General features: G+C 35.3%; 1 protein-coding gene across 4 annotated transcripts in view; it reads left to right on the forward strand.

Moving 5' to 3' along the window:
- Nucleotides 1-23,065, forward strand: part of LAMA2 (laminin subunit alpha 2) — a 516,934-nt gene that overhangs the window by 285,482 nt on the left and 208,387 nt on the right. For all 4 annotated transcript variants that reach the window (XM_036024687.1, XM_036024688.1, XM_028508983.2 and 1 more), the window contains exons 13-17: nucleotides 354-470; nucleotides 1,841-2,052; nucleotides 11,864-11,975; nucleotides 17,543-17,656; nucleotides 21,609-21,736. In XM_036024687.1, coding sequence (XP_035880580.1) covers nucleotides 354-470; nucleotides 1,841-2,052; nucleotides 11,864-11,975; nucleotides 17,543-17,656; nucleotides 21,609-21,736 — 683 coding nt within the window. The remainder of the gene's footprint in view (nucleotides 1-353; nucleotides 471-1,840; nucleotides 2,053-11,863; nucleotides 11,976-17,542; nucleotides 17,657-21,608; nucleotides 21,737-23,065) is intronic.

The raw sequence follows: 23,065 nt of genomic DNA on the forward strand, positions 1-23,065 counted from the left end.
TGACAAAGATCCTTTTCTGTCTGGAAATTGTAAAGCTCAAGCTATAGACCAGGAAAATGACAGAAAGGGCTATGTTTGGTTTCATGGAACTTAACCTATTTCTGCAAGTCTGCAATACTGGGAAAAATAATACCTGAATTGATATTTGTGTCAGGCTTGCTGTTGATTGCTAAGGTTTATATATAAAGGTTACTCTTAAAGAAATGTCTGTCATTCTTACCCTGCACTTGGGATTTCTGCATTTTCCAAATTCTGCCCTCTAGAACAATAAAATGATTTAAAAATAATAAGTAAAATGTGATTTAATAGCCCATCTCCTGTCCTGTAATGATTACATATCTCCTCTCTGGTAGCTCACCGCAGTTGGAGGACGATTAACATTTACTGTATCATATGACCTTGAAGAAAAAGAAGAAGAGGAAGAAGACGAAGAAACAGAACACGTACTCCAGCTTATGGTTATCTTAGAGGTAGAGTATGAAGAGCGTCATTTATGCTCAACTGTTTTACGTTATTATGTTATTTGAGGTTATTCCTTACTTGTTTGATTTGATGTTAACTTACATAATATGATAGAAAAATATTATATCTTGGAAATTTGTTCCAATGCCTTTCTAGTGAGTCTTATGTCTCACTAGAAAACAGAGTATATTCATTGGGTTTCAATGATAAAGAAGACCTTCAGACCAGACTTGGGATTTGAATTAAAAACATAATGTCCGTGTTCCCAAGAACATAAATATGATGAAAGTGTTTAGGCAAATGCTGATTTACATAGCTGTGTTATTTTCCATCTCTCCTTGCTTCCAAGTAGAATTTGTTTACTTCACTTATATTAGTCAGAAGTAAGCGAAAAAGAAAACTTGTTTATTTAGTTGTAGTTAAATTTTGACTTCAAAATTCATAATTTAGTGAAGAAAGACCTGGGAGAAGCTGCTGTCAGGATTTGAAGGGCCACAGGCAATTCTGAAATGCTGGAAGCTTCCAGTTACCTTAGAGGTCCTCTCCCATCCTCTCTCACACCCCACCCTCCATCACTCACACACAGCCAAAGGCACACACTTGCACACACGTTTATGATCCCAAGTGGGTCAATGTTGATTGAGCCCCAGGCTCTGTTGTTCTTAATGGGACCTTTCATGCATGTGAATCAATGACACAAATTTTCCTCCAAAATGAATATTTCCAATATTGGATGAAGTGGATGTGGATGTGTCTATGAAAGTAGAAGTAAAGCTTGGAATGCCTTTAAGATTAAAAAGGTTCTCTAAATGTAAAATGGTGAGAAATTACATGTCACTAATATGGGTGAACTAAAATAAGAAGGATAATCTAAAAGTCATAGATCAATCACGATATTTCCTATGATGATACCATTATCCTATGCACAGTTTTCTCTTGTTTTTTTCCGATGTAGAAAAGTCCTTCAAAACAATAACTTCATACTCTATTCAAAGTTTTCTTCCCTATTTTCCTATACAACCCTATTCATCATAAAATAATATATTTGGAATATACAATTGTACACTGGTATAAAACCAAAGTATTTGTAATCATATCTGTGTATGAGTTTCCAGGAACTATTATTTTAATTGATGGCGGGAGGAAGGTCACGCACAACCAAGAAGCTTATCCTTTGTAATGTATCTGGTTAAGGCTGTGATTTCAATTGCCTTCTCTGTCTTTCATTTATGTATCACATATATGCTGAATGACAGGGAAAGCCAACTTGAAACTAAAAACTAATTCTCACCAAGTGGGGAATTCAGCTACAGACACTTTATCTTTTTTTGCCCTCTTTTTGCAGGTTTACCCTTTGACACTTTCTTTTCCCTTTTAGGGAAATGGCTTGAGAATCAGTACAGCCCAAGATGAGGTGTATCTGAAACCATACGAAGACCATAATACTGTATTGTCACTCAAAGAAGATTTATTTACCAGACACGGCACACATTTCCCAGTCAGTAGAAAAGAGTTCATGACAGTACTTGTGGATTTAAAGAGAGTCCTCATTCAGATCACAGACAGCCTTGGGGTGGATGCCATCTTCAGGTAAACTCAGGAACTGCATCTCCCGCTGTTTTCAGAGTTACCTCGGAGCAAACGTGCCTGTGTTAGGGTGGCTTTGAAGATCTCGGGGAGTTATTGTCTTCAATCTGTAGATAATAATGGAGGGCTGGGGTTCTAAAAGGTGTTTCTATTAGGGCTTTAAAATTTTAAATACCTAGAATCAATTCGTCTTAGTCCTTTATTGGTATTGGTGATTCATTGGCTGTTCTGCCAGAACATGGGGTAAAAATGATCCCTAAACTGAGAAATGCTTTATTGGAAAATAAAGTCTCCATCATTACTCAGACAGCGGGAAATTAAAGAGATATAATTCCAGAATGCCCATATTTAGAGAGTGGTGTATAAAATATTTTCTTCCATTAATTAATTAATGAGTTTCTGACTTAATCATGTAAGTTTGTAATGAGAAATGTAAACACCTTCATTTCGATAGCCCCAAGTCTCCTTATAAACCACTCTAAAACTGTAATGGTTGCATAGTGTAAAAGAAAGAGGAGATTTGGAGCCCACCAGACTAAGAATTCAATAAGCCCATTGCTGATCATATGTGTGACTTTTGGCAAGGGTTTGGTCCTTGTGGGAACTTGATTTCTTCAAGTATAGAATGGAGAAAATGGTGCCTGCCTTTCAGGGTCATGGTCAAAGTTACTGTATTTTTGCCATGTATAATGGGTACCCACTCTTTTGGCTCAAACTTACAGGGGAAAAGTCTTCCATTTTAATTTTTAATTCAATTAATTAATTGATTGATTGATATTTAGAAACAAAACCAATTATATTTCAGGGTATTACTTTGCATATAGATATTGTTATTGCTTTCTAGATTTGCACTTATAACACATAAGCATAAATAAAAGAGTTAAAATATATACATGAAATTATATATTTATAATTTATGTGTATAATTATACATACATGAAATTAGTGCTACCCATGTAGTACTTTGGTAGAAAAAGAATGCACACCCTCATTTTTCCCTCAAAAATTTGGGCAAAAATACATATTATACCCAGCAAAATGTGGTATGTGTTCTCCAAATTTTTTTTCTTAAAGAGAACTTTCTGACTTGAACCAAATGTGCCCGTGTCTGACTCCCTACGGACTTTTCCCTTTAAAACAATGACAATTGTCTGACAAAATGTAAACTTTATCTGTGTCTGAATGAGCTGTTTCTCCTTTTCTATTCTAATAATGACTAACAAGCTATCGTGTCAACTATCTTTTAAATCAGATTAAACTAAATGATTAAATTTGACCCTGAACCAACAATTTGGCCTACCCATTAACCAAGCAACATCTCCAATCTTGTTTTATCTACAAGAGGGTTTTTTTGTTGTTGTTGTTGTTGATGCTCCCCCAGCCCCATCATTTGCTTGTGCTGTCTATTCCTGGTTTGTCTTTCAACTACATGTAATCATCATTGCCATCTCCCAAAGGACAGAACTGCAGGGTCATAAACAGAGGCATTGCCAAACCATGTACCCCTTTGCATAGGAAATTCTGCTAGAAGCTGGGTTAAAATGCCAGGAAGATGTGAAGCAGCACTTAGGAATTAGTTATGTTTTTCTCCATTTGGTAAATAGAAATTGTCATGATGTTTAAACAGTATAAAGAAATGAGTCCTTTGGCTTTCAAAATGAATGACAACCAAATTGACAAAAACTAGCTAGGAGGCTTATTTATTTTTGTCTGTGTTGCTTCTCAGACTAGTTCATCCAAAGGCATTTCCCCCTGATTTATGTCAGATAATTTCAGTGTCTACCCATCTTAAAATCATCGGTTTCATGTGAAGTCTTTCAAACTTTTCTCACACATGAGTGACGTGTTCCCAGAGCATGGTATGTGAACTGACCCAGGAGCTAATCCAAGCAGGTGGCTGCTTTCTGGTTCAGAAGTAAAAGCCAATGTCAGGTTTGAAACTCCTACCCACTTCAGGTGAACTGAAAGTCAGCGTGAATCCCGAGTCAGTAAGCTGTTATATTTTATTTGTCTCTGATCTACTAACAGATTGACTTATATTTGTAAAACATTGTGTGAATTGATTTCAACTTGTCTTGCACAGTGGGCTTCTAGCTGGGTATACAGTTCGTGTGCAAGCACAAATAAGTTGATTTATCTCGACAAAAATGCATGTTTAGAGTGATTTAAGTACAATTTACTTCTGTGATACTTTTCTCAGCAAATGGACTCAGGTTCCTTCGGTTACATGCTTACAATAGTCCCCCCTTGTCCACAGGGAATATGGTCCAAGACCACAGTGGATGCCTGAAACCACAGATAGTATCAAACCTTATATACGATGTTCTATACATACATACCAATGACAAAGTTTAATGTAGAAATTAAGTACAGTAAGAGATTAACAAAAATAACTACTACTCATAGGACAAATAAAATAATATGCTGTAACAAAATTTATGGAAAAGTAGTCCTCTCCACAGTAATTTTTAGATTTTTCAATTCAAACCTATTCCATCCATCTGTATAACCGTCCCTTATCTGCAGTAAATGGCTTGGTGTCGCCTGTTCCAGGGAATCCCTTGCTGAAGTCATTGTATGACTGAATAATTTCTGGCACAAAACTTTGCCACAGATTAAGTCAAGAACCTTCATCTTTTCACTTAAAGGAAGCACTTGATGGCCTCTATTGAAGGTGTCTCAGTTGCCAGTGTCACTACTCTTGTGCTCTGGGACCATTATTTAGTAAAATGAGGATTACGTGAACATAAGCACTGTGATACTCAATAGTCAATCTGATAACCAAGAAATATCTTACTATTTGACTGCTGGGTGGGTAGTGTAGACAGCGTGGGTGTGCCAGGCAAAGGAATGATTCACATCCCATGTAGGACAGAGCTAGAGGAGGGATACTTCATCACATGAGTCAGAATGTAACTGGAAAAGACACCGCCGGCGTTTGGGCTGCCTGTCACTACCAAATCCAATAAGCAATGACAGCGATTGAATCTTTTAGGGTGCTTTATTCAGATGGCCGGCGATCCTAGAAGATGGAGGGTTCATACCCTAACAAACTATCTTCCCTTCTCTTTCCTGGCCAGATAGATCTTTTATAAGGGGGTGGGGGAGGACAAACAAGGTAAGGTGAGGGCTTTGAGATTCAGAAGCTGCAACATTCCTGTCCTGGGCAGTCAGCTGATCCCAGGGGGGAGGGGAGGTCATCTGCTCTCCCTGGAACAAAGGTTCAGAGATCCCCAGGCGGTAATCTTCTATCAGTGCCCCAGGAGGTCGCCTGTTTTTCCCAGGAGACAGGATGGGCCTTATCTGTAGTTTCTGAAACAAAAACTTTAACATACACATTATTTGCTAGACTCATAACTTTTTACCTTAAGCTAAAATTTCCCCATTGCATGCTGGTCTTGAGTCCCCTATCAAGACCAGCATGCAATTTAAACTTATGAGTTGTTTATTTTGGGAAATTTTCATTCGATATTTCAGACCATGGTAGCCTGCAGGTGATGGAAACCTCCGAAACTTGAAACCGTGGAAAGAGAAACTGCAGACAAGGGTAAACTACTGTAGGTGGCATTGAATAGTAAAAAGAAAACTGGGTGCAGGTTAGCGTTTTGACTTTTCTTCTTCACTCAGCTCTTGCATCATTTGGCTGTAAAAGTAGCCTTTTTGGATTTCGGTCTCCTCATCTGTGAAAGGAGGAGGAGGAGGATTGCTGCCGGCCTGAAAGTTTCCCATGAGAATGGAACAAAAGGGCTGCAGAAGCACTTTGCTAATGGCAAACCAGCATACACATCTGACACATTTTTATCAGCCCTGCATTATTGCAAGGAATAGTATTGTCTCCAAATTCCGTTAAGTCTCAGAGACATCTAGAATAAAGCACGTACTAATATTTCTAAAATTGTGTTGGTTTTGCTGTCATTCTTTTCCAGAATTCTGAGAGGCCCATACCATAAAGTTAGTTGGTCTCCTTCTCATTGTTCTCTTTCATGAGATGAAGATACATATAGAAAATTTTTTATCCTTCTCTCAAGAATGTAAGAGAAAAACACTTAACCTAAGTGTTCATGTTTCTCTTTCAACTTCTCCAAACCTTAGATTTAGTAGCATTCTTGATATGTAGCGCGAGCAAGGAGCCTCTTCAATTTTTCCTTAACACCTATTTAATACAGAACTTTGCAAAAAAAAAAGTATATTTTTCTTTCACCTTATAGGAGACATGAGTGTGTTCTTCAAATTTTTAATCTCTTTTTTCAAATATTTTATTTCCCTAAGCTTTGAAGGTAGATGTAATCATATGATTTAGTCTGGTTAATGAAATATAAGCTGAAGTGATGTATCACCCCCACCACACCAAAAAAAAGAAAAAAAAAGGATTGAATTGCCAGTATGAGCTCCTCTGAATCTTACAGAGCTACCAGAAGATCAAAACAGCCTGAAATATCGATAGCACATAAGGATCAGCTGCCCTGAACAGTCACTCAGAACTATAGAAGATTTTGCATGAGCAAACTTTTGTTTTCTCTTGATCCACTGAGAATTTAGAGTTGTTACCACAGCATAACTAAGCCATCATAACTTTATTGTGATGCTCTCATGTACCTATTTTGCTTTAAAATAAATACATAATTTTTTAAGGCAAGATGTTTTTACATGACTTTCAGAGTAAATTTGGAGGACTTTTTGGTATCAAAAATATTTCTCAATATTTATTTAGTAAATCTAGAAAAATACCATATAAAAAGAGTCTTTCTGATTACAGAAATAATGTCAATATTTTCTTTTGAAATTAATGATGCAGGTGACCACCTGTATAATTTGCAGAAATTATACTGATGAGGACTCTAGGATTTGATAAATGCATGCAATTGCTAAGTACCGAACTGTGGGTAACAGGCTCAGCCAGAATCTAAGCCCACCTGTGTTTGCTCCCCATAATCTTTGACTGCCTCCCAAATCTGTTCTGTAAATATTGTATTCATTCAATCTGCCAACATTTACTGAGCACCTTCCCTGTGTATCTTTCTAAAGTCTCAATTCCCTCTTCTATAAAATAGCAGAAACAATATTTAACTTTCAAGATTGAAGGCTAAGTAAGAAAATGATGTATCCCAAGCACCTGCCATGCTATCCGGCATGTGTTAGGAGGCAACATAAGGTAACGTGATGATCGCTGGTTTAGGAGTCACACTTGGGTCTGGATTTGTGCTGCACCATTTGCTATCTGTATTATATGGACAAGGTACTTCTATGAGACCCAGGTTCTTCATTTGTAAATGTGGACGGGAACACAATTACTCTGTTGGGTTCAATGGTCCCTTAAATGAGATGTCTGTCGGGCTTACATTATAATGCACAGAAGATAGCGGACACTCAGTGCATAATAATTAATGTGATGTGATAGTTCTAGGCTAAGCAAAGGGAATACAAAGATAGATAAATGATCATTGAATTCAAAAAAGGTGAAGCCCAATATGAAAGGCTGACATACATTTACAACAGTGTAATAGTGTAATAGAAGTGTGCAGAGTGCACACAAGTAGGACTAAGGTAGGAAGAGATGAATTCTGACATTAATATTTAATATATTTTTGATTAGCGGCTGCAAAAATATCAAATTCTGTTGGTTATTTCCCTGCTTTGATGTGGGATTGAAAAGCCTTGGGGGAAATGTTTAGCTCCTTGTTAGTTGGTCCACTCAGACATTGCCAGGGCCACTGAATGAGTTTACCGTCCTAGGAATGTAGTGGAGATTATCAGGCTCCTCAAATTCAGAACCTAGTGGAGACCATGCAAGGTAGAGGCTAAAAAGAGTTCTGAGTCACCACCTTATGTTTTGACAAAACAAAATAGAACAAAGCCACAAAATCTGTATCTATGGTGGATATCCCAAAGTAACATGTATTTAAGTAAAATTAAATGAAGGTCAATATTTAAAAAATGGATAGAAAAATATTAATTTACAAAGTTTTAAGATAAAAATCTTGTTTCAAATTTATTTTGATTTTTAGTTTTTTAATTAAACATATCTAACTTTGGTGGAAAATATAGTAAAACAAAAATATTGAGAACAACCTTTAAGTCAGTACAAGACAATGTTTCTACAATTTTATTACTAACATATATTTATGTCTTTTTTCTTCATCCACCAGCCCATCTGTATATCTACACTGTAATAATAAGGAGAAATAGCCACCTAAAACATTTGACTTAGTTGGCAAATTTTTTATAGTTCATGCATCTCTAAACTTTAGTAGTTTATTATTATCAGCATTATGTATTTAAATGAATGCAGCCTGGTCTCAAGAAGAGAAAATGACCATATTAAAGGAAAAAAACTAAAACTGCAGCCTTCTTCATGAGTAACACTGAAAACTGTAAAGCACATTAAAATCTCATTTAACAAATAGCAGAACCTAATGAACATTGGGATTGCTCAGTGAATGCTAATATGGGATATTGCTGGGAAAGATGTTTGCGTGATGAAATTTCTCATAGCTCAAAATGGTTTCATAGATTAAAGAAAGCAACATCTGTTGTTCAAAGACAAATGAAATTTGGCTGTTCATTGAATATATTTCTGTTTTTGTTTTGTTATATTTGTTAAAGTACTCAATTACTCATCTTTTTATTTTTTAATTCTCTAATACTTTCTTTATATTTTCCTTGTCAATTTTATATTGAAAACCCTGGGACTATAACTATATACAATTGACTGATCTGCTATTTAGTAAATTGTGATAGTCTTTCATATAATAAATAACTAGTATAGTAATCATAAAATCATCTAATTCTGAAATTAAAGTGATCATAAATATAAGTTTTTCATGTGACAGTCCATTAATTGCAGGCAATTAGGTGTCACAATACAGTCATATGAGTTCTGGTCTTTGACCTGAAGACCTGATTCTAACAGTTCAGTGTATTTTCTTTGTCCAATCAAATAAGTAATGTTTTCTACTTATCTCATTTTACTCATCTGAAATGTGGATACTAAGCTCAGTGTATCATTTGTCATGGAGTATGTTACTAGTTATTGGTAATATAAGTACATTCCATTCATCTACTCACTCACTTATTCATGAATATATGTATGTACGCATTTAGTATTGTATCCACCCATTCACTCATCCATCTGGCCATGTAGTCAGCATTTATTTATCCTTCTGTCTATCCATCAATCTGACAAAAGTGCACTTAGCATATATGGAGATGATCAAGCTGGATATATAGATGGCATAACGGGATCTCTGCTCTCAAGGAGTAGCTCATCAGCTCACGTAAACATATGCAAAAACTGTTGCTAGTTTAGTAACTCTTCCAAAGCATATGTTGTGGTAAGAAAAATTGCCAGATACAGAAATTCTACCCCCATGTGTATACCCACAAGGATTAAAAACAGGTACTCAAAAAAATACTTGGACAAAAAATACTTGTTTACACTAGTACTGTTTTATAGCCAAAAAATGGAAACAGTCCAACATCCATCAGCAGATGAATAGATAATCAAAACATGGTGTATTCACAAAATACAGTTTTTCTCAGTCATAAAAAGGAATGAGATATTGATACATAGATAAGACATGGATGAACCTTCAAAATATTGTGCCAGTAGAAGCCAAACACAAAGATAACATATTATATGATTCCATTTGTGTGAAATATCCAGAAGAGGGAAACCCAGAAAGCAGGCTCAGGCTTACCAGGGATTGGAGAAGAGTGGTACAGGGAATGATTGCTTAAATAGGGTTTTCTTTGCAGCTAATGAAACTGTTCAGAACTAGTTAGAGTTAGTGATTGAACAGCATTGTGACTGGACTAAATGACATTTTAATGGGATTAATTTTATTTTATATGAATATTCACCTCAATTTTTAAAAAAAGAAAGAATTTCCGGTGACACTTCATATACAAGTTATTTAATGGGGGAAAAAATGACCTTTCAGAGATTTTCCAAAAATCTCTATGTAACCTGATCACTGTAAACCAGTGATTTTTAATCCTTACCAGTTTCAGACCTTCTGCCAGGTTTTCCAAGCTGTAACCCAGAGAAGAATGCATTAAAAAAAATAGTGCTGTGCGAGTTAATCTGTAGCTAAAATAATCTGCCTGTCTTTTAAGGATGCCAACTAGCACTTTAATACTTGGCTATGACATCCAAATGCCTGTTTTCTTGAATGTGAACTAGATTTTATTTTCTACTTCTTGATGTTGTATGGATTCATACATATATTTCAAGATACTATCAAAGGTCCAGGATTGGTAAAGTGGAGGTAATAACAACAAAGATTTTAGAAACTTGTTGCTGACAAGCTCACAGCTTTGTTAGAGGGTTTTCTTTCTTTTTTTTCTTTTTTTGTTTTTTGGATACATTTAATGAGCTTTGTTCTCTGGCTTGATTATAGGGTACATTCCCAAAACTGGCGAGCTTTTTGGTAACAGTGAATTGCCAATCAATAAATATCTACCACCACTCTGGAGAAAGCAAGTAAAAATGTGTGCCCTAGCAAGAGTCAGTTGCATCTTTCTTATATTTAAAAGATGGTATGTGATATGATATGGAGGTCTAGCAATCATTTTTTTTAAATAATAATTATCATTATGCATCCATAGCAGTCATTTAATTTTGTGCTCTTCAGTTTAAGATTTATTTTGATTCATTAAAATGACAAGAAAGCTAGTTTGGGGGATACAAATAGTATTCTATGCTGTGTCTGCTGTCAATGAGAATATAAAATACCTAATAATCAACACATGTGTTGTCTTATATCAAGAACTTCATTATTTAATTTAATCCTTTGATCAAGCTCATCATATATGGACTCATATGGTTTCTACTACCTAGATGATGATATTGAGGCCTAGAGAGATTAAGTAATTTCCCCTTGTCTATAGGACTGGAAAATGTCAGAGATAGGGCATGAATCCCGAGTTTGTTTTCTTAAAGATGAAGTGTTTAAAAAGGTCTTATATTTTAAAATGAAGAAAAGCCAATACTACACAATAACATTTATTTAAATTGTGAATTTATATCATTTGCATAATTTTTGGAAGGAAACACACACAATATGCATATACTCATGTAACAGCATTTTTCAATTTAGCCAAACTGGCTTTTCCTGAAACTAATAAGTTATATCAAATCACTCTGCTAAAATCAGACTGGAAAGAAGTACTGAGAGAATAAAACCCATAGACACAGAAAACAATGAATTCAGTTTAAGCATAAGACAAATTAATTAATTCAACTGAACATTTGAGAATGCTTGTCTTTACCTACCAGCGTGCAGATTTATTTTTGAGAAAAAAAAAACATATAACTTTCTCTCTCTCTCTTCTACCTTTTCTTCCAAAAGAATGGCTGAGACTGAATATGCTTTTCATGCTTTCTCTCCGTGTTTTAATCCTGTGCACCATGCTCTTTCTCTGCTTCATCCTATTGTCTCCTTCTGCTTTTCTGGTTTAAATGCTATATAAGTCAGTCATATGAATGTTTTATGTTTTAAGTATCTTTCCAAACATGTGATTTTAACTCTCAAAAAAAAAAAGGAAACAAAACACACCCCAAACATAAGAAATGAGCAAGAATAATCTCATATCTCTTCAACATTTGATGGTGATAGTAGTTGTGAGCACTTTTGACTGGGCAGACTTCACCTAATATGATGAATGACCAGAGCTTCAAACTGTGGGTATTCTTTAGCCTTTTCAGCACAGAATTTGCTTATGTTTACATCAATATCACTATACTATTCCGCAAACTGTGTAATACCTAGGAGCTTGTTTTCTTATTTACCATGTCCTCTTCCCTCTGCCCCAGGCTGAGCTCTGTTGGCCTCGAGTCTGCTGTGCCCTATCCAACTGATGGAAGCTTCGCAGCAGCTGTGGAGGTCTGCCAGTGTCCACAGGGGTACACTGGATCCTCCTGTGAAGTAAGTTTGCAATATGTCCTCAGTGCATTAGAAGGTCCTTCATCATGTCTTTCAATCAACTGTTCTAAAAAGAGGCTAGTTTGCTTGTTTTTTTTATACCCAAGATGGCACAAACAAATGATAGTATATTACTTAAAGAAGGAAATTGAATGTCTGCCAAAAAGCCATGGCTTTCAAACAGAGTGCAACTCACATAATGTCTTCTTGAAATTATGTTTCTTTTGGAGATGTGTTGCCTTACTGTAGCTGAAAATGTGATGTTTTCATAAGTGTTTGTTCCCTATTTGGTGGAAAAATAGAATGGATGATAACAAATATGTTTCAAAATATTTTCTCTGTATTTCCACCATAATGCCAGAAATTTAGCACTCTTTTTTTTTTTTACTTTTTCTCCATTTACTATTCTTGTGTGCCATACTCTCTCTCTACTTTATTCCTAAGAATACAGCAAAATCACAGTCATCTAAAAGGATACTATCTTTAAAATATCAAGAACATACTACATGGAAGAAATACCTTGATCTAGAAAATTCCCTACAGGTCTTTGATTTGTTTAGTACCTAAAATTTGAGACGTTTATTGTTGTCTCAATATTCTAGATTCATGGTGATATTAATTTTTCTTATTTAATGACCACAATGTGTGATTTAAAGGTAATAATTTTTATTTATTTCAATGTAAATTCTTTAGGAAGTTTGAAAATTGATTTCACTTGAAACCTGATCAAAAGTCACAAACACCAATTTCCTGATAGAAAGCATGGCTTGCAGATAAATAGGCGCTTAAATTCTTAAAAATGGAGCTTTTAAGGAATCATTTGAGTGTGCCAAGATGTTCCACTTCAGCACACTGCCCCATTATGCCATTTATAGAAATACTCTAGGCGTTGCTTTGTCAGTTCTCTTGTGCTTTAAAATAACACATGCTTCAAGAGCATACACAGGGTTTAGATTCATATTTGTGACAAAATGTGTTTTCTTTAATGGGGCTCAGAGGTACCTATCTAGAATAAAACTAAATGTAATTCATTGAAGTACTCACTTTCCCGAAATTCATGTAAAGAAGAGAAATATAATCATGGAAATGAATTAGCTCTGTCAACCGAAATTTAAATTTACATTTAAACTACATGCTGTATTTAATGAAATATATTCTTTTATTGAGCCAACCAGTTTTTATTTCAAACCAGAAAACTCTCTTTGAACATTTAAGTTCCTTTTTCAGTTGAAATAATAAATACCTTGATCCTATTCTTGCTTTAACACTTATTCCCACATTAGTAATTCTCAGTAATTCTTCATCTTCTTTTATACAAGTTCCAAATGCCCATTAATGTAAAATTGTCTGAATATTAGAATCGTTTAATTGGCTATACTTTTTGTTTCTTCTTTCCTCTCTTCAAAAATATTTATTGAGAGTCTTTGGTAAATGATGCACTGGATGCTGAGGGGATTATCGAGAAGATTACATCATAATCCCTGTCGTTACAGAACTAACAATCTGTTTAGGGAGAAAGAACAAATACCTACGCAAAATTGGATTACAGCACTATATAATTAGGAGGCAAGTAAGTGGTACAGAACATAAGTGCAACAATCATTGAAAGACATGAAAAATTCCAGTGGCGAGAGATGTCACAGAAAGTATCCTGGAGTGAAAAACCTGAAATTGTAGCTAACAATTAGGTAGGAAGAGAGTAGCATGCAAGTATAGAAGAGTCAAAATTCTATTTTGGAAGGATAAGAAAAGCTTCCCCTGCCTCTCACATAATAATTATTTGATAGAAAAAGTTATTTTGAAGCCTACAAAATAATGTAATTGAATCAAAGGTGATGAATTCTGGAGCTCTAGAGTTTCTGTTAGACTGCCATATTTCTACTCTCTAATAATTCCTTCTCTATCAAAACTTCCTATCCCTAGACTGACTATTAGCCATTCCTATCCTTTCCTGATTTTATTTGATTTTGTACTGAGTTCATAAGGCCAGGACCTCTAGCTTTGTTATCACTGGTACCCACATACCTTTCAAGAACTGAGTCAATTCCACAGACCATTGATGTCTTAACAACTAGGTTGCCAGAAACCAATCAAATGACCCCATTATAAAAATTATCCTCTTTTTTTTCACTTGGAGCCACAATGTTTATTCAGAATCATTTTTTTCATTTCTACTTGACTTATAAGTTCCTCTACAGTTCATCTTTCAAAAACTTTCTGTTTTCCAGTATCACCATAATTTATTTCACTCGACAGGTGGGACAAGTGAGAAAGTGAAAGCAAAGTGAGATACTGAAAAGAAAGAAGCATTTAAATTCAAATCTCAGTTTTCTCTTCTGTGTGATAGAAATATTAACCAACTCATAGAAGTATCTATACTTCCATTTAGCTAACAGATAATAATGGTCACGTATTTTGAGACATTCAAGACCTTGGACATGGATGATAATGTGAACAATGTGGATATGGTCCCAGCTTTCCAGGACGTTACATTTAGTGAAAAGTTAGACAATATGCCAGGAAGCGAATTAAATAAATGTGATAAAACTCCATGAAGAAAGTAAACAGGTGCTTCCATAGAGATACTGAAAAATCAGCTGTCAGAAAATTAAATGGAAAGCACTGCTTTATAAACAGTCATCAGGAAAGGCTCTCCGAGGTGGTAGCAGCTAACCTGAGTTTAGGGTCAGCTATACAAAAGGAGCTGATGAGAAAGTGGGATAGAGCTTGGAGTCTGCAGGGGTCTGAAATGGAGCAAGTTGGCTGGTGCTTACTTAGTAAGCAAGAGAGAGAGTGGTGCAGGTGTGGTTGGAGGAGCAGGCCATTCAGAGCTTTGCATCCACGGGATTTTATTCTAAGTGCAATGGAAAATCATTGAAAGGCTTTAAGCTGAATGGTGCCATATCAGAGTTACATTTTTTAAAAAAAGTTATTGTAGCTACAGTATGAAAACATATTATAGAGGATAAGAATGGTTAATATGCTACTGTGGCAGAAGAGAGTGATAATAATAATAGTTTGTGTTGGGATAATGGCAGGCTATGCGGGAAGATGTGTTTATTCTACCTGTGTTTTATAGACCGAATGCCAATGGAAAGTTAGATAAAGAATTTAAGAATGAGTCAGATTACTAGCTTGAGGAATTGGAAGTACCATTGACTGAGCTGGAGAAGACTGGGTGAAGACTAGCTGGAGGGGTGGGGTTGAAATCAGCAGTCCACTTTAGAAATATTAGGAATGAAAAACCCTATGAAGCATAGGTTTCAATGTACAATTAGAGTATGCAGGTCTTGGACTTTGAACGTCTGTCTGGTCTAGAGATATGTGTTTGGAAGGCCTCATCAACTGTGGGGCTGCATACAGTTTCTTAGCAGAGCATGTGATAAAACAGAGAAAAGTGGCTATGTCCCCAGGAGCTCCTGACAAAGAGGAGCGAGGCGGAAGCAGCAGAGACAGCAAAGGGATAGGGCAGAAACTTGGGGACTGTAAGGTCATGAAAGTTACAAGGACAAGGTGTCAAGGGAGAAAGGAATCAACTAAACCAACATTGACGAGAAGGCGGATTGCCCATTGGATTTGGCTACCTGCAATTTGGCGACACGGACAAGAGCAGTTTTAAGTGAGTGGTGGCTGCACAAGATGGGTTAGCATAGAATAAAGAAGCATGAAAAGGAAGTGAGGAAGAAAGCCTTTTGAGAGTACTTTTACTGAAAAGAAAAGCCAGCAGGTAACTGGAAAGTTATGGTATATTAAAGAAATAATTTTATCATTTTTGTTATTTCCATTAGTTAATTTTTGGTGGGGATACTAGATCATATTTTCAAATGATCCAATAGAAAAGAAAACTATTACTGATGTAGCACAGAGGGAGTACTAGGAAAACAACAGATAAAGATCACAAGTGGGGTGACATTCCTTTGAGAGGGTAAGGAACCCTGCAAGCCCCACCCCCCATGCTCCAGAGGGGGATATGGGCAATGAGATAAACTCTTGTGCTTCTGAAGGACGGCTTCCTGTGGCTTCCAATGTCTCCGTGACTAATGAGGTGAAATCACTGGATGAGAATGAGAGAGCTAAGGAGTTTAGAAGTTTAAGAGGATTTAATGTGAGTAGTACATTTGCAAAGTATGAAAATAAAGCTCATTAATGACAATTCTATGCGTATCTGTCCTAAAAACATTGCATCAGTTCTCTCCCTATTAGCAACACCCTTAATTTCTACCTCTTTCTGAATACCTAGCTCCCCACTTTTTTTTACAAATATATATTACAGAAGGAAATTTCTTCTACAGTGTATCTATAGGGTAGCAAAACTTTTAGTGGGGAGAAATTATTAGAGAGGGGTAGAAAATTAACCCCTCCTTTTTTGACCTACCCAAATTAAGAGGAAGGTTACTTTTACTTTTCTTTCAGACAAGAAGTATGAGCACATTGCTTTTTTATGTGTTTGTTATCAATGTTCCAATTTAAGAGTCCTCATATCCTCAGGCAGAAGGAACATTTCTAACAATACACAACACAATTCTATGTACTTTATTACTTCAATGATTTCTCTGTTGTTTTCATTTTGAACTGGGAACAAAGGCCTTTTCATGATATGTTGTAGTTACCCACCCAGAAATAAAGTAAATAACGCACAGAATGCAATTGTAACTTGAGGGAAATTAAAAGCTCCTAGAGGGCAGCAGTATTTGCATCCCACCTGCCTAATCTCGTGCCCCGTTCAGTCTGTAGTGACCCCTACAGAAGAGAAACGTAATGAAGGGCAATGGTGTTCTTAGAGCTGGCCCTGACACAGAGGTATTCTAAGACCCAAATATTCTTTTTAAATCAGATTTCTGTTTTTATGTGATACAGTGTTTCATACTTTAAAAAAAGAAATGATGAATACAAGAGTGCTAGTAGAATAATACCATAAAACAAAATAACAAGGGAACATATGGTAAATAAATCATAAATTATTTGGTGTAAAGTTGAGATAGCATAATAGGATGAAGGAAATTAAGAATGAAAGATAGGATTTATATACGTGTAGAAGTTTGCAGTGTATGTGATCAAATGTAAGAGGTGGTGCTACCTTCCAAATCATTGCAAGGATTTTCTGAAAGTGGTGGTGTTAAGGGCAGTTTGTATGTGGGAAAGGCAGTGCATTCCAGAGAATCGAGATTCCTTGGGATGAGCTTACGTGCTAAGATAGGCTAAGGTTCTCTTAAGAATCCTTTTATGGCAGCTGCTTTTCCCCCCCATACTTTTCCTTCTATTTTATCTGTGCTTTTTACTTCAAGACTGTCACATTTCGGTTCTTTATATCTCTGCTTTATTTTGCCATTTCAGAAGAGACACCAAGCTAATGCTTCCTCTAATCTCATATCTGCCAATAACGCTCAGGTCAGTACGAAGCCTCGAAGTCAGGGGGAATAGCTCTGTAGCAATGTTTCAACAATGACAATGCTTTGACAAGCACATTTGTTGAGTTCGCTGCCTAAATATTTTTTTTCTTTATCTAAAAAAGACAAGACAAACTTAAAAAAAAAATCTGAAACTGACTCCAAACCCTATCTTTCCTTTAGTCTTGCTGGCCTAGGCACAGACGAGTGAATGGCACTATTTTTGGTGGCATCTGTGAACCGTGTCAATGCTTTGGCCACGCAGACTCCTGTGACGATATTACCGGAGAATGCCTGGTAAGTGCTTTCTTCTCTGTGGATGCTGACGGACAAGGCTGACGTCACCTTGACAGGCCCTGCAATCCAATCCCATCACTGCTTTTCAGACCTTAAACCCTTGAGTCAAGAAATGATTTGACGGAGATCGTCATACTGCACTGAGTTGCAAGTTGAGAGTGGCCTTTCATTTGTACTCTCCCTAAATAACAGGTATTAGGAAGTGTTTACTCATCTTCGTCTAAAAATTGAATTAGGGTCAGATACATCAAAATAAAATATAACTAATGACTGAAATACAGATCTACCATAAATGTAGATGGTTTTATCCCTACCATAAATCTACCAAAACCAGACTGTACTTCTCTAGCAGGAAATGATTTATATCCCCATAACATGAAAAGTGAAATATGACCTATGTACTAGGCATAATTTTTGACGTTGAAAATGAGAGCATATAGCATGTTCTTTTAAAAGTTCAGCATTTAATTAAATATATCATATGTAGATAAAAAATAATAAATATATGCAATGCATATTCATCAGAGCTGTTTACTTGTACAATTAAATCGAACTTTTAACTAGCAAAACAGCTCTCCAAAGCACTTTCTATCCTGCTAAGAAGGCTTTGGATTGGAAAATTATGCTGAATAGGCCATTCTGATCAACTCACAGGCATGTTAGTCTTATATTGTCTGACATGGCATGAAGCTTGAAACAGCGCTTCTCATTTCATTAGTCTCGCAGAAACACGATGTGAAATGGTGCCAGTTTAGGAGGATATCATACTCTCATCTCCCTGTAGAATCTAAGACAGACTCTGTTCTCTGTATTTCTTAATGTCCTCTCTGTCACTTGCTCATTCCCCCACTGCTTTTTTTCCTTCCACTTAAAAGCTTCTGGGAAAAATCCAGAATGAAAATTCAGGGCTTTTGTTTCCATGTAATGTGGCATTTAAGATTATTGATGCTCTTTCTATTTTCCTTATATAAGATTTTGCTAATTGCATTGCAGTATAAAGCATGATAGTCTGAATTTGCAGAGCAGTAGATTTTTGAAATGGCATTTTCATGAATAGAAAGACTAAGTGATTTTGATTTTAATTATACCATAAGACTTTTAAAATGTACCTTGAGAAAAATATTGAGTTACCTTTAAATACTTCACTAACATGCAGTAGGAAATACTCAGCCTAAAACTGATATGGATTTGTTTTACTTAAACCTAAAAAGACAAAAATAAATATATCATGGTACTAGACTTGTAATGTTACCAATAGTAATATTTCATGTTGAATTCATTAGTATTAAATCAGATCATGCTGTTGGCCCATTTGGTTTTGTGGTATTTCCAAGAATGGAAGTCATTTTTATTTTTTGTTTTGCTTTTTTTTTAGAATAAAATAGTTTAATTCAGCATAATTTTAGGAGTGGAAGGGAGGGAGCAGTAATTATTTGAGGCTTTCTACTAAGAACACATAGTTTATTGACTGTTTCTTGGACAGAGAGATAGAAGCCCACCTTCAAATAACAGAGGAACCTTCGAGAAACAGGGGAGATCTTGATGACAAGCAGAATCAGGTGTTTTCTGGGTTTTCCATTGTAGGTAGTAAAACAGATTATCGTTTAAGATGTTTTCTGGAGACTTCCCACTGCGCTCTATCTAAGATGGTGTTGCTCTGTCAGCACTGACATCCCACTTTGAGCACATCGATTCTTATAGGATCCACAAAGAGAAAAATATCTGAATGATGCCCATCAGGGCATTGTTACTATTCCTTGGATCCATTCTTTACCTTGTGTTTTTCCCCTACCATTAAAGAGATACATTATGAAGTTTATAGATAAACTGCTTTTTAGTTACCTTGACTTTGAAATCTGATTAGAAGTTAACTAAAGTATATCTTGATATCAGGTCAAAACCCAGAACTCTGCTATAGTGTGTGTGGGCCTATATGAAAAAGTCATTTTAACTCAGAGTACATTTGAAGTGACCCAGGAAACATTCAAAGCCACATGAGAAAATTGCATACTCTCTCTTTCTCATTGTTCCTGTGATATATGATATGAACAGACATTTGAAAAGCACTTTTGTAGTAGGGCACCTGTAAAAGTAACCAGAGTGAAATAATCAGAGTGAACCTTTCATCTTGTACAGTTTTGGTTTCCATTATGTTGTTGTCTAAGGCTGCGTTGCAGTTACAATGGAAAAAAACACTTGAGTTTAAAATTAGTTTGATTATTTCCATGAAATGAAATATGACACTAGGAAGTTTAAGAAGCTGCTACATGCTAATTTTCCTTTAAATCAGTAGTTAAACAAAAATGTCTCCAGGTCCCACAAGGTTTACAGTTATGTTCTAGAAATACCATTTTCAGTAAGTTTCAGACTGTGTTATGATTTTATTTTTTTAAGATGTCTTTGAAGATACAACTTTGATTGTATCATTTTGACAATAGGTAATATTGCAAAAAGAATATATATATTTTTAGTAATAGGCAACTTGAGCTAAACTTGAAAACTGAAAGGAACTAGTTCAAAGATGAAATCAAAGAAGCCTTTTTTTCAAATTGAGCCAAGTTTTACACATTCTATCCAATATACTATTATTTATGCAATAGTTGATAGTGACGTTAATCCTATGCTGTCTTTGAAAAATCATTACTGAATAAATTTAAAATACCTTAAAGACATATTAATTTAAAGAGGCATTTTAATACTAGTCCGTGCATCTCTTGCACATCAGTGTTTCTCTCCTTCTCTTTCTCCCTCCCTTCCCATCTCTCTAAAAATAAATGAATAAAAACTTTTAAAAAATTTTTGAAAAATGAATTTATGTTTTAACTATTTCCTATTTGGTCATTGATCATAAAAATAAAGGTTTATACCCTTAAGCTCTGATAAAGTCTTTCCAACATGATAAAAACCATAATTTTATATGTTTGTAAAATTAAAAATGTATTTCAGGTCATAACAAATCCATACTATATGATATTTAGTGGGTATCAGCTATGTTTTACTGTACCATTGGAGGCTGAAGAAGTAAGTTATGTCCACATGTTGCCAAAACATGATAGGAATTTATCAAATTGTGCCGTTGGAAACTTTGTAGATAATTCCGTTGTTAGATTAACTGGATTGTTCACCTTTAAACCAGCCTTGATGAGCTTTGCGAACAGAGCCTGAACTGATGAATGCACTTTAATTAACATGAATAAATCAAGATAGAAATTATTTTTATTTTTTTTAATGTTTGAAAATGACATGGGTTCAATAAATACTAACTGACAGAAAAATGCGGTTTCAGTTTTTAAAAAATCGTCTAAGGGAAATTGTTATGTGCCTTGTGGTTTCAATATGTATTAGAATATGTTTAAAATTGTTTCATTATTTTTATTATTTAAATGTGAGTCAAACAAGCCCCTCACAGATGTAATACATTAATGCATTTTGCAAATCATCAGAGTCCCCTGAGGTCCAAATTAATCTCTGAAGTAGGAGGGCTATAGTCCCAGAGGATTTGTATAATTAGCCACAGTTCTTATTAAATCAGCAGTTTTAAGCTGAACAATTGAATTTTTACCTAGAATCATCTGCAGTTTCCATTGAACATTTTTTACTAAGGCTGTATAGCAGTACATACATACACATGCATGAATAATCATATGTATTTCCTCAAGAAAAGAATTACAATCTAAAGAAAGAGGGAAATAAGAACTGTATTATAAAAAAAATTATAGTAAGTTTTAGTCATCTTTGTGTAAGTATGCATATACTGAAACTAGCATGTAGTTTTTAAGCTAGATATTAAATTAACTTTCAGTGCTATTTCCCAGCTGTAAAATTGACCATTTAATGTGGAAAATTATTCATTCTGGCAGGGAATGGACTAATGACTCTGTGGACCTATTTTTGGTAACATGCTATTGCTTGAGACCAAAATAATAAACTTTGATGTGCATCTCTCTCTCAGAACTGTAAGGATCACACAGGTGGCCCGTACTGCAATAAATGTCTTCCTGGTTTCTATGGCGATCCTACTAAAGGGACCTCTGAAGACTGTCAGCCCTGTGCCTGTCCACTCAGTACCCCATCCAATAAGTGAGTAACAAACTGACCCCTCTAATGAGCTGGCCATCCAGTTCTGTAAGTGTACTTTTATATGGGATGTACCCTTTCTCTTGTCACTCATAAATAAGTTATAAATACATGCACAAAATTCTCAGGAAGGTAATGTAAGCTTTTAAAAGATAAAATATTTAAACTTATTGCTATTTACTCAACAAAATGTTTAATACTTTAGCTCTAGTTTAGGTAATTTAGTACCTAAGGACAGAAATCAAATAGAATTTTTTAACTAATTCCAAAGAACAGATGTATTTTCTACAAACATATACACATGTCCACCTGCACAGACCCGCACCCACACACATAGGCACATAGAAACACACATATCTTTACACTGTAATAAAAAGGCTACCAGTAAGTGCTGCTCTTTTGGGTCCCAGTCTCACACTATTGATTTCTGAATCTTAGACAAGTCACAAACCTCTCAAAAAGGTAAGAGAGATCAATCTAGTAGACTTTAAATCACCAGGCCTATTCCTTAGTTATCATATTATATTATCTTAAAATATCAATTTAAATGTATATAAGCTTATCTTAAAACAATGATAAGGGTTATATTATAAATTATATGAATATTGAAATAAGTATGATGATTAGCATCTAATCTTTCATTTTTCTTTTCTCCCCCTCTCTCTGTCACTCTCTCTCTCTCTTTTTTTTTCTGTTGTTCATCCAAGCAGTAACCTCTTATACCATCTGCCTCTCTCCCTTACCTTTTCAGGGAATACTTATTCCAGCTCCCACTACCCTACTTCACATTCCCTCAGGACAACCATCTTTACAAATGTCTATGCAGGAACTTAAAACCAAAATAATTTGTTTATGGGGCATTCTATGTTGAACCAAAATGAACATTTTTTACTTAAAAATTGTAAATAACTATAATATTATATGTAAGGAACTTTTTGAGAAGCTTCTTAAAGGTAAGCTTAGTACCCAATAAACTTTGTTTTATGGGGTGCACTTCCCAACTATTTCTAAATGCTGTCATAATGCTTGCATAGGAAAAATTTATAATGGTGTTTTAAAGAAATCTGTCCTCTACAGGTTTTTTTTAAATATGAAAGTGTTATCAGGTTGGTCAGACTCTGGAGGTCTTTCCAGAGATACTACTAATGAAAATAGTCTTTTGTTACCAACCAGAGTCAGTGAATACTACAAGCTAAAGACTTAAGAATAATTCTGTCATTAAGTTTAAGGTCCTCATTAGAATTATGCTTCTCACTCTTCAGCCCACATAGAACCCTGATCCTCCTCCCAACAGCGCACCTGTCTAAGAATTTCCCACCTTTTGGAAAAGGA

Source organism: Phyllostomus discolor, chromosome 4, assembly GCF_004126475.2.
Source record: "Phyllostomus discolor isolate MPI-MPIP mPhyDis1 chromosome 4, mPhyDis1.pri.v3, whole genome shotgun sequence".
Taxonomy (NCBI): domain Eukaryota; kingdom Metazoa; phylum Chordata; class Mammalia; order Chiroptera; family Phyllostomidae; genus Phyllostomus; species Phyllostomus discolor.